Source organism: Sturnira hondurensis, unplaced genomic scaffold, assembly GCF_014824575.4.
Source record: "Sturnira hondurensis isolate 20B ecotype Veracruz unplaced genomic scaffold, ASM1482457v3 Scaffold0016663, whole genome shotgun sequence".
NCBI lineage: Eukaryota > Metazoa > Chordata > Mammalia > Chiroptera > Phyllostomidae > Sturnira > Sturnira hondurensis.
The window spans coordinates 12077572-12090035 of record NW_028089294.1 but is presented as its reverse complement, the minus strand read 5'-3'; the positions used below and the strand labels follow the sequence as shown (position 1 = coordinate 12090035).

The window sequence follows — 12464 nt, the reverse complement described above, 5'->3', positions numbered from 1 at the left end:
AGTGCCTGTCTTACAGAGAAACTGGGCAGTGCCCAGCCACCTGGCCGAGTAGGTGCCCACCCTAACAACGTGTGCCCTTCCACAGCCTCGGAAGTTTCATTCCTCCTTGTGAACTACTAAGCAGTCATTCTGATGTTCACATCAAGCTGTGAACACATTAACATCAGGCCATCCTGCAGGAAGGATTTCCGCCAGGTCTGCTGACAAATCACGTTTCTGACCCCGAGAGAACAAACACCAGATTTGGAACACAGCAAATTCACAACAGTCGCAAACACCACCTTGTGTCACTGCTTGGGAGGTGGCCCGCCACCATCAGCCCTCTAAGTTGCTGTTGGCCAATTTGAATGTCTCTTGTTGCTATTTCCTCTTTGAATTTCTACAGATAGTCATCTTTTTTAAAAGTCAGAGTACATCCTAATGAGATGGCCCTGCCCGCCTGGGAGCCCCCAACATCTGGAACCTTGTATCTGGCCAAAAAGGGATGTCTGCCGCCAGATATCACCATGTCCTCGTCACGATCCAGCATGCAGCGCACCGGGCGGCCGGTCCTGCAGGAGACACCAGAAGGTAAAGAAAACTGGGACCTCTACAACGGCCCAGCCCCGTGCAGCTCAGAGATGAAAACAGCAGGGGAGTCTTTTCCCTCTTGGCACACTCAGAAGACCCGGGCTGGGCTGCTTTGCTGTCTAGGCACTGGGCTGGACAAGCTGAGGAATGGAGGATGTGAGCTGTGTGCTTGCCCTCGGGGCCCTCACAGCTAGGTAGGGGAGGTAAGATGAGGACACAAAGAACCAGGTGATGTTATTTTCACCCCTATGTCCAAAAGTTCTAATAACACAAGCCTGTGAAAATGCAAAGCAACGAGAATCTACTTTCCAATGGGAGAAATTCAGAAAGCCTTCCTGGCAGAGGCAGCTTTATTCTTCTTTCCAGAACCCACTAGGCAAACTCACTTGTATGCAGCCAGGGCTACTGCAGTGGACAGTATGGTACTCCGAGTCTCCTTCCCTCCAAAGCCTCCTCCCATTCTCTTCACTCGGACTGTAATCCGATTATCTGGAACCCCCAACATTCTTGCAACAAAGCTCTGTGAGCAAAAACAAAAAAACACTTACTCTGAATGCATCATGTAGACTTACTTCCACCTTAACCTAGAGCTGGCCTGATAAACACAGGCCTAATTACTGCTGTGAGTTCTGAAATTCTTACATTCAAGAATCCCACTCGCATCCCATGGCTGACCCTTGGGTAGTGATGCTGGGGTCCAACACTCATCAGTCACTACAGACTGAATTTAGACACTTATCTTTAACCAGAGGGGAGAGCAGCTAGTCACAGCATACTTTCAGAGCAAAGTCATTCCATTAGGAATGAGTGGGTCATTCCATTAGGAACTGGTGGGTCATGAGGGTAGAACCAGGTGTCAAAAATTCTGGCGTCCACTGTCGCATTGTAAGCAGTAGAGAAATGAGGAATATCTGAGCTGCTGCAGATAACTTAGTGGTCTCTGTGGCTATCACTTACCAAAACCCATCATTCTACAGATAAGAAGACTGAGGCCAGATATGAGGTAACCAAGGCCACACAACACTGGGATCATAATAGCTAACATTTACTAGGCTCTGTCCAAGTATTGAAAGCCATCTGATCATTACAACAACCCTACCAGGTTCCATATTTTATACAAGAGAAAGATTATGTAACAAGCTCAGTGACATCAGCTTGTTGGTGACAGGGTCTGGTCCAGGATCAGTACCATCCAATTCCCTTCTGGACCCACCTGGGTCTCCCTCTTCCCATTTCCCACAATGCCAGGAGCTCCCCGGTGTCCTCCCCAGGCCCCTGAGTTGACCCACAGGGCACCTACCTGGGTCTTCATGGTGTTCTGTGTAGAAACAAAGAGCTCCATCTCCCCTGCTTCACCTTTTGGGACGGCAATGGTGCAGTGAGTCTCCATGTAGAAGTGCTCTTGGCCGCCAATGTACAACTCACCTGGGGAAGCAACGAGACCCCACACAGTGAGCCTGCTGCTGCAGAGGGGACGAGTTTGCTTAAGAAGAACATGTATTTGCCAAGTACCCAAAGAAAGAACCAACTGCTCACAGGTAATCTCTCTGTTCCCCAACTGGTGTGAAAAAGGGCCTCAGTCTTAGCAACCTGGGAGCTGAACCCCAACCAAGAAATCAGAGTGACAATGGAATGCACCAGGCATGAAATTCTCTTCTTACTGCAGCCAGTTGAAATCAAAGATTTTGAAACAATGACTGTGAAATTTCGGAAATGTAGAGTAAGACTCAATAGATGTGACTGAAAAGCTAAAAAAAATACCTTCCAGAACCGAAGCTATCAGGCCAGCTAGTGAGTTAATTTACGAGCAATAACAATGCACAATAGACAATGTAGAAAACAATTCCAAAAAAGGTCTGATCAGCAGCTTTGTCCTGAGATGAGAGCTATGGGCCCAATTTCAGTGTGGAAGGTGGAGGAGAAGGGCAGGGGAGGGGGCAGTATTAGCTGAAGATGGATGAGGGCTGCCTTCAGGTGAACAGGGAGGCTCCAGAGTCCATGTAGTTAAATACCTGGGGATTGAGGCTGCCCAGGGATCTGTGGCATTTGTCTTCCCTAGACCATCTTCCAAGTCTGACACACTATCATCTCCCTGGAATCATTTAGATATACCCAGCCTAAACTGGGATAATGGAGATAATGCCAAGTTCTTTCCCAGCCAACTGTGTACTGTTTTGTCCCAAACATCAGAAGAACTCTTTTGTTCAGAAATTATAGGAAATCACTTCCCTGCCCCAGGACTCCAGGAACAGCTCTTGAATTTCATTCATAAACCAGGGCCAACCCATGCCCATTATAACACGATGTGGCTGCACCTGAAACAACGTTGTCTGCTTCCGAAAACCCCTTCTTGAGGTCTCCTTTCTCAATCTTCAGCATAGATCCATAAAAAGAGTTGTTTTTTATAGCATCCTAAGGATCAAAAAGAGAGACATTTCAAGAGACTTGACTTTCAGAGGAAGGAAGGTGGTTTCCCACTGGGGGAAGAAAAGTTTTCAGAATTTCTGCCTCTCTCTCCTCATACTGGCATCTCTATAAACCTCTTATGCAGACTTAGTAAGTTCACATGCAGCCCAGAAAGTCATATTCCCCCATTTCCTTAGATAAAGGTGGACAACCTTAAACCTTGAGAAAAGCAAAGACATCCTCAATAACTGAAATGGAGCTGAAATTGTGTACAAGGGACGTGGTGTGGCTGTTAGTGGCCTGAGTCTAGGATCACGATTTCCTAGAAGGGAAGGTTTCACAGGACCACACAGTCCCAAGGCCGGAAGAGATATAAAAACTATCCAGTCAAATCCCACCTGCTGCTCAAATCTTCTCTAGAGCACAGGTGACAAACACAAGGCCCATGGACCGAATCCGGCCCTCCACCTTGTTTTATCTGGCTCAGCACCTTGTTTCTACCCAGCAGCAGCACCGAGCTCCTTGCCCCTAGTTAAGGAGTAGTTACATTTATACAGTGCTAACATTACATTCAGCCCTTTGAAGAAAACTGTGAGGCTGATGTGGGCCCCAGTGAAAATGAGTTTAACACCCCTGGTCTAGAGGGTCCTAAACAGAACCCTTTCAGAGATGTGGCGCTCACCCCTGTCCACAGGCAGCCCATCCTCAATTACCTCAATGGTGATAATGGCTGGAAGGTCTTCGTAGGTGATTTTCACGCCTTGAGCTGCTCTCTGTGCATGTTCTGGGGTGTCCGTGACCACGGCTCCAATGACATGCCCAACACAAGTCACCTAAGAGGAGAACCAGACTACTGAAGAACACCACAAAGCCCCTCATAAAGCCAATTATTTTGAATTGTTCAGAAGGACAGAGGAAATCCCACACCCCCACAGTTTCCTATTAAGGCACATCTTAGGAATGTTCTTGGGCCTTTTCATTTCCTTATTCTATTATTTTGGTCGTGTGCTTCTTCATAAGACTTTAGAATCTATAGGAGTAGAATGGAACTTGTAGATGATTACTATCAGAAGGGCAAACTCACTTTACCTCAAGGGCCAATTCTGATGATTTAGTACTGACGGCCTGTTGAGAAGTTGCCCTGGAGAGAATATTGTGATTGATTAGTGATGTCTGCCATGAACAGCAGAATGGGAGGTATGGCAGTGTGACCTATATCTGTCAACTTGGATCTATTCCAATCCCCTTGTTCTTCATACCAAACAGATGGAGACCCAGCAGGATCACAACTGGCTTGCTACCAGACCATAATTACATGTTAGGCCCTGACTCCCAGTTTTATTTTCTTTCTATAACCCTACTCTCTTTTATTTTCTGCTCCCATATTTACACCAATAGCTCCTCAAAGGTGGCAATCATATCATATATTCATCTAGATGCCCAGAAGCTATAGTTTCCAAATGCTACTTCTTAGACTAGATGGTCATAAACTAGTTTTCTGTTAGACTTATAGAATAATAGTTATTGTTTTCCTTTCATTTAAAAGTTCAGTTCCAGACTTCTGGTCAAAATGCAGGCATAGGTAAACATGCTTCGCCTTCTCACACAACCACAGAAAGAATTACAACTAGACCTCAAAACAAATAGAAAGAACATCCAGAACCATCCAAAAACTGAGCTGTATAGAAGCCTGACAACCAAGGATTTAATTTTTTTAAAGATTTTATTTATTTATCTTTAGAAGGGAAGGGAAGGAGAGAAGGAGAGAAATCTCAATGTATGGTTGCCTCTCATGAGTCCCCTGCTGGGAACTGGCCTGCAATCCAGGCATGTGCCCTGACTGACAACCAAGGATTTAAAGAAGCCACATTCATCCAGACAGGTAGGAGGGGTGGAGACATGGAGATGGGTGGAGAGGTGCAGAGATGCAATGTAGCACAAAGAGGTGGCAGAACAGACAGCCCCATATTCATGTGCGGTAGATAAAAATCGGGAGGGATACCTTGGGAGCAAGTGATCCCAGCCCCAGGCAGACCACACAGCCCAGGATCCCAGCACCAGAAAAATCCCCATAACTTCTGGCTGTAAAAAATAGTGAGAGTTGGGGCAGTGGAAGAAACTTCCGATTTTCAGGAGACTTGGCAAAAAGGGGCCTGCACAGACTTAAAACTTACGCAGACCCACCTCCTCTAAGATTCAATACCAGAGCAACAGCTGGAAGGGTGCCAATTGCACAGGGTGAGTACTGGGGGAACCTCCAGAAGCCAGGCAGCAACACTGAACCCTCTCTGAACCCTCCCCCCACACAGAGCCACAAAGTGGTGAAGCGGATTGCCCCACATTGGTGATTACCTCTGACTCTTCCCCACACAATATACAGGTGCCTTTTCTGCAAAAGACTACATTATGAAGACAGGGAGACAAAGCAGCTCTACCTATTACATAGAAATAAACACATGGAGGCTGCCAAATTGAGGAGATGAAGAAATATGGCCCAAACAAAAGAACAGAACAAAACCCCCCCAAAAGAACTAAACAAAGTAGAGATAACCAACCTATCAGATGCAGAGTTCAAAACACTGGTGATCAGGATGCTCAAACAACTCATTGAGTATGGCAATAAAATAAAAAAGGCCCAGGAAGAAATGAGGTTACGCTAAGTAAAATAAAGAAAAATCTACAGGGAACCAACAGTGGAGAAGATGAAGTCAGGATTCAAATCAATGATTTGGAACATAAGGAAGAAATAAGCATTCAACAAGAATAGCAAGAAGGAAAATAGAATTTTTTAAAAAAGAGAATAGTAAAAGGTGCCTCTAGGATATCTCCAAACATACCAATATCCAAATCATAGGGATGCCAGAAGTAGAAAAAGAGCAAGAAACTGAAAACTTATTTGAAAAAATAATGAAAGGAAACTTCCCTAATTTGGTGAAGGAAATATACATATAAGTCCAGGAAGCACAGAGAATCCCAAACAAGTTGGACCCAAAGAGGACCATACCAAGACACATCATAATTAAAATGCCAAAGGTTAAAGATAAAGAGAGAATCTTAAAAGCAGCAAGAGAAAACCAGATGGTTACCCTCAAAGGAGTTCCCATAAGACTGTCAGCTGATTTCTCAAAATAAATTTTTCAGGCTAGAAGGGACTAGTAAGAAATATTCAAAGTGATGAAAAGCAAGGACCTACATCCTAGATGACTCTATCCAGCAAAGCTACCATTTAGAAAGGAAGGGCAGATAAAGTGCTTCCCAGACAAGGTAAAGCTAAAGGAGTTCATCATCATCAAGCCATTATTACATGAAATGTTAAAGGGATTTATTTAAGAAAAAGAAAAAGTTCAAAACTATGAACTTAAAAAGCCAATAAATTCACAACTATCAACAACACACTAAGCAAACAACCAGAACAGGAACAGAATCATAGCTATGGAGATCATTTGGAGGGTTATGAGCTGGGAGGAGGAAAGGGGAGAATGGAGCAATATGTGCAGGGATTAAGAAGCATAATTTGTAAGTACAAAATAGACACAGGGATGTTAATAATATAGAAAATGGAGAAGCCGAAGAACTTATATGCATGACCCATGGACATAAACCAAGGCGGGGGATTGCTGGAGGGAATGGGGGTACCACGCAGTGAGGGGCGAAAGGGGGAAAAATTGGGACAACATTAAGAACATAATCAATAAAGTATATTAAAAATAAAAATTCAGTTCCTATAAAAGCTTAATAAAGCTCCTTCAGAGATAATTTTCTTCCAACGTACACCAAAAATAAACAACAAAAAAATTGTCCAACTCATCACTTTAGTATATGAGGTTTCTGACGATAAGAACCAAAACTTAATATGCCTGTCTCTGATCATTATTTTCTGAGGACCCTGTTAAGTTATTGACTAACTGCCTAGTGAGATGGCTGTTGAACCTGACCACTAACCATAATGCCGGCAGTGTTCCTGGGGGCTCTTGAAGTTTGTAGAGCAATTTGTTTTTCTATTACAGAGCCTCCAAAAAGGCGCTCCTTTTGAAGTCCTTGCTCTCGGGCCGGTAGTTTTTCATTTGCTCCTTCACTCTCACAGCAACAATAAGATGAATTTGCCCTTCAGCAATTCCGACCCACTTCTAATTTGCAACATTTGGTTTGTGTTGGAATCGTAAAGTGACCGTCCAAGAACTTCTCTATGTAAGTGTATGGGTTTTGTAGTAGCTGCTCTCCTGCATGTTTGGAAACTTGTTTAGTGGCAGAATTCCACAGACAACTGAAATTGATAAATGGATTTTCAAATATGTGAATTATCAATACTCACATAGTGGTGGTATTATGACTTCTATATGGTCATTTATTTAGTATACTTTTATTTTCTTTTGATAATGGAACTTAATGTTATACCCTAAAGAACCTGATTGTTAGTTCAAATATAATCACCAGCTTTTTTTTAATGCCACTTTGGCATGGAGTCATCCAACTATGTGTAAACGGCAGCCATTAATTAAATAAAAAAGGAAGCATTAAGTTAAAATTAAAGATGCTACTGAGCGCTTTTCTATCTATCTTATTTACCTATTGCCTTTCTATTCTATTCCATCCTTTTAACGACTGTCCTGAATACTGACCAGTTGGACAATGGCAAGAATATGTGCAAATGTATAATCTTTTCGATATGAGGGATTTGGAGGAATACATACAAATTAAAACTTCAATAGTCAATTCCACCAACTTTATATTTTAAAAAATCCAAGACATACCTTATCCTTCGCAAAGATGGTTTCATCATTAAAAACTCCAGTTTGGTTACTCCCGGGAACATCATTGGCAGAGATAAAGCAAACAAACCCTGGCACATTCTGAGCTTCTGAAATATCTATGGACCTGCAGGAACGAGCAGTGTGAGGGGCCAGGCAAGAAAACTAAGGGGAAGACCTATCCCCCAACTGAGTAACTCTGTCCTCACTTTGACAGTTTTTCCTCCACCCTAATTTCTCCCTTCTCTACATTCTATTCTATTCTATTCTATTCTATTCTATTCTATTCTATTCTATTCTATTCTATTCTATTCTACAAGTGTCAATTAAATGCTCACCATGCGAAAGCCGCTGTTCAGAGTCCTGCTGGAGACAAGGTGAATAGGACAGGCCTGCCCTCGTGGACCTACTACTAACCAAATCATAATCAACAGCCGTCTAAATGCTGGCTAACACCCACCTCACAGCTATGATCCATCCAGAATCAGTACAGCAGGGCCCTGGCGGGCCACTCACCCAGGGCACCTGAACATCGTCACCCAGACAAATCTCTCGCACCACATTCGCCGAGCCATTCCGGAATGGCAGGGCACCCTGGCTATAATTAGACAGCTCAGACCTCAAACGGAAAAGGCCTGGAGAATTCATCAATTGTAACCGTCGGAACTAAATCCTGCTCACTCTGGCCCATGCCCGGGTGAGGAAACAGAGCAGAGGCACCTAGAGAAAGTTATGGGAACCTCTGTGAAGTACCAACCAACTTTCAAAGATGTAAACCTCTTTGAGGAAAGCCTTTGTTGTTACCCCTACTTTTCATTTGGGGAAACTCAAGCCCAAGAAAGTTGAAAAGCTTGTCCACCACCACCCAGCCAGCCAGAGAGCAGCACAGCGGGGCTTAGGACTGAGGTTCCGGCATGAAGAGCGCCCAAGTCAGGTCCGCTTCTGCTCTCTGTCCCTCTCCCCTCCAGGTGCATACGCAAGGGACATCCTGATCACTGCAGTTACTACACAGCCGTAGTAGTAACTACGTAGTAGTAACCACCCCACCCCATCCTCCCACCTCCATTCAGACTTCGCTGGAGAGGAGCAAAGCCATTTGCGTGTAGGCTCTGTGGGTCATGGCACTGTCAGTATGGGCTCAAGACAAAGACAAAGGCCAGTAATTTACCCCATCATTAGCAACCATGCTATCATAAACAAATACTTTTTCAGGGACCTGCAGGAGTCTCACCATTTCTGGAGCCCTCCTCCGGGCTAGGAGTATCAGCAGAGGAAAGACCTATGACANCACCCCATCCTCCCACCTCCATTCAGACTTCGCTGGAGAGGAGCAAAGCCATTTGCGGGTAGGCTCTGTGGGTCATGGCACTGTCAGTATGGGCTCAAGACAAAGACAAAGGCCAGTAATTTACCCCATCGTTAGCAACCATGCTATCATAAACAAATACTTTTTCAGGGACCTGCAGGAGTCTCACCATTTCTGGAGCCCTCCTCCGGGCTAGGAGTATCAGCAGAGGAAAGACCTATGACAAGCACTCCTGATCCCAAATCCATGCAGTGCCAGGGCCCAAGGAAGGTCATTCCCAGCCATTCTACTGAGTAGGACGTGTGTCTCATGCCCACCAGACAGAAAATAAAGGCCACAGTCTCTGGCCTGAACATCCAGAGGCGGCACAGCCCAGTTGCTGACGCTGCCTGGCTTCAAACTCCGGCTGTGCCACTTCCAAGTATGTGACCTGGGGCAGGTAACTTTGCCTGCCTGTCCCTCAGTTTCCTCTTCTGGAACGTGGAGATAACAATAGGGTTACTGTGAGGAATAAGTGAGCCCATATATGTAAAATGCTTTAAACCAGAATGTGGCAAATATTAAGTTTCACGTAAGTGTTAGGTATTACTACTATACTACTACTTCTACTATTACTACAGAGGTGGCGTTCTTGCCATTAAGACTCTCAAACTTCCATAAGCAGGTACAAGCGACTATTCTCTCTCGGTCCCTTGGGGACACTATCCCTATCTCAAACGACCACTAAACCTCACCAAAAAATCCTGTTACACATGGGGAAACTTAGAGCTTAAGCATGCAGGCCAAGGTCACAGTTGCTAAGCACTGGAACTAGGGATTCAATCCCAGGTTCTCCCCTTTTGTGCTGACTCAAATCGTACTGAAACTTTGCATTGAAGTTTAGCCCAATTTCCAAAGTGCAGATCTAACCCGGTCCTGTTAAGGGCCTTTCAGCGGCGCCCCACTCCTTTTTGGGTCCAGCGTAACCTCCCCATCCAGTGCTCCAAGGCTTTGCTGGTCCAGCCCCTTCTTATCTCTGCAAGTCATCCCTGCACCCTCCCAAGCACCCCTGAGCCCCTAGCCTCTCCCACTCTTTTCTAGACTGTAGCTTTAAGATGAGCCCCATTTCCCCCTGTAGACCCACCAGGAGGGGTGCATCTCCAGTGCCTGGCAGGGCAGTCCCAACACCCTCCTCTCCGAGTGTATCTATTACACTCACTTGATCTTAGCGTGGGCCCGGGTGCTGGTGACCAGCCGGAGGGACAGCTCATTCTCATAGCGAGGGATGTCGTCACAGTACACGGCCTCCCCAGACGCCTGCATGGCCGCAGCCAGGTGAGGCAGGGGCCGGCCCACCATGTCCTCCTCAGACTGAGAGTTGGGCACCTCCTAGAAGAACATGGTTGCTGGTCAGGCTGAACTGTGGAGGACACTGTTCTCCTACAGGCCCAGGGAAACCATGCAGAGTGGCTGGCCAGGTGGCAAAGCAGACCATAGATGCAAGAATGGAAGGGGCAGTAAAGAAACAGCTGGAGGAGACAGAAAGGCACAAAGAAGTAAATGGGAAGGTGGTCACAGGATCACCACATAGAGGGACCATAGGAAAGTCTAAAAGAGGAAGCTAAAGGTCCATTCACTGGGGGTTGGGTAAATATGTTACTGTCACACAATGGAATATATGCGACTGCTAAAACGTATTTTTGAAGAATTTTAATTAGAAGGAAAGAAGCTTATGTTAAGTGTAAAAACAGGATGTAAAACTTTGTGGGTGTGTGTGCATGTAAAAATGATTTGAATTTGGCCCTGGCTGGTGTAGCTCAGTGGATTGAGCATGGGCCTGTGAACCAAGGGATCGTGGTTCAATGCTCAGTCAGGGCACTTGCCTGGGTTGCAGGCCAGTTCCCAGTACGGGACGCAAGAGAGGCAACCATACACTGATGTTTCTCACCTTCTCTCCTTCCCTTCCCCTTTAAAGATAAATAAATAAAATCTTTTAAAAATGACTTGAATTTCATGGTAAAAAATAACACGTGTTATATAGTGTATACATGTCCATATGTGCATAAAAATGGAAAACGAATGAAAATATAACAATGATTTTTCTCTTGTGGGTGGGATTTGGGGTGACTTTTATTTTCTTCTTCATACTTCTCTGTATTTTTCAAAATGTTCTAATGTATCCATTTCAAAATAAAATTCTGTTTTATGTGTTTTTCAAATAATAATAATGGCAAATATTTACTGAATGTTTACTACATTCCAGGAACCACTTTTACTACCACATTTAAACTTCAAAACAATGTATAAAACAGGTGCCATCATTATCCACACTCTGGGCCTAATTAACTCGCCCAGGAGGCACAGAGAAGTTGAGGGACTTGTCCAAGGTCACACTGTTACAAAATGGACCCGAGACCAGGCAGCCAGGCCCCAGAGTTCATGTGCTGCACCACTGCCTTCCAGTGCAGGGATTAACACATAGTAGCCCGTGAGCCAAATCGGATCCGCTGCCTGTTTTTATAATTAAAGTTTTATTGGAATGCAACACTTGCCTCTGGCTGTTTTGGAGCTACTATGACAGAGTCAGGGAGTTGCAACAGAAGCTGTATGGCCCACAAAACCCAAAGTGTTCATAGGAAAAGCCAACCCTTTACCTAGTGCCTCTCAAAAAGCTTCTGCAGAAAGCGTTTGTTTGTGTGTTTGTTTGTTTATATGCTCAAGAGAACTCCTCACTTGAGGAGGCAGAACAGACAAAATAGAAATAGAAATTTTTAGCCCTGGCTGGCGTAGCTCAGAGGATTGAGCACAGGCCTGTGAACCAGAGGATCGCAGTTCAATTCCCAGTCATGGCACATGCCTGGGTTGCAGGCCAGTTCCCTGCAGGCCAACTCCCAGCAGGGGATGCACAAAAGGCAACCATACATTGATGTTTCTCTCCCTCTCTCCTTCCCCTCTAAAAATAAATAAATAAATAAAATCTTTAAAAAAAAGAAATAGAAATTTTTTTCTGTAAGGAGCAGCCAAAGATGAAAGTAATGCCGAGAGGGAAATTTAGGTGAGTAAGAGGGCAAATAGCTTCACTGACATTCACGTGACTCTCATTTTCTTCCCTGGGTGCCCATGCACGACAGTAAGGAGCTTTGAGCAACCTACAAACAACTCAGGTAAGTCATGGGCCAATGGTCAGCATCCTCTGCTGTGGTCAGCAAGGGCTCCTGATATTGGCCATGCACTGTCTATACTTACTTGGAAGAGCTGGACGTTGGCCGGAGGGTCTTTCCGAAAGAGTAAGGTGGCACTGGCAAAGGTGGGGTCCAGTTTACCACACCTCTGTGGGGGCAAGAGAACAGAAGTGATCTTAACTACTTTTATCATTGACTCTGATCTCGGTTGTCCCCAACCAGTGACTGTAAACTGTCCCCCTCCTCTTCCTCTACACTCCTTCCGGTACTATC

General features: G+C 45.0%; 1 protein-coding gene across 1 annotated transcript in view; it reads right to left on the bottom strand.

Moving 5' to 3' along the window:
- XDH (xanthine dehydrogenase) overlaps window positions 1–12464 on the bottom strand; it is a 57004-nt gene that overhangs the window by 17363 nt on the left and 27177 nt on the right. Inside the window, exons 16-23 of the mRNA XM_037066638.1 lie at window positions 12256–12339; window positions 10229–10398; window positions 7728–7851; window positions 3690–3809; window positions 2886–2982; window positions 1871–1995; window positions 957–1090; window positions 464–551 (exon numbers count right to left, since the gene is read on the bottom strand). Coding sequence (XP_036922533.1) covers window positions 464–551; window positions 957–1090; window positions 1871–1995; window positions 2886–2982; window positions 3690–3809; window positions 7728–7851; window positions 10229–10398; window positions 12256–12339 — 942 coding nt within the window. The remainder of the gene's footprint in view (window positions 1–463; window positions 552–956; window positions 1091–1870; window positions 1996–2885; window positions 2983–3689; window positions 3810–7727; window positions 7852–10228; window positions 10399–12255; window positions 12340–12464) is intronic.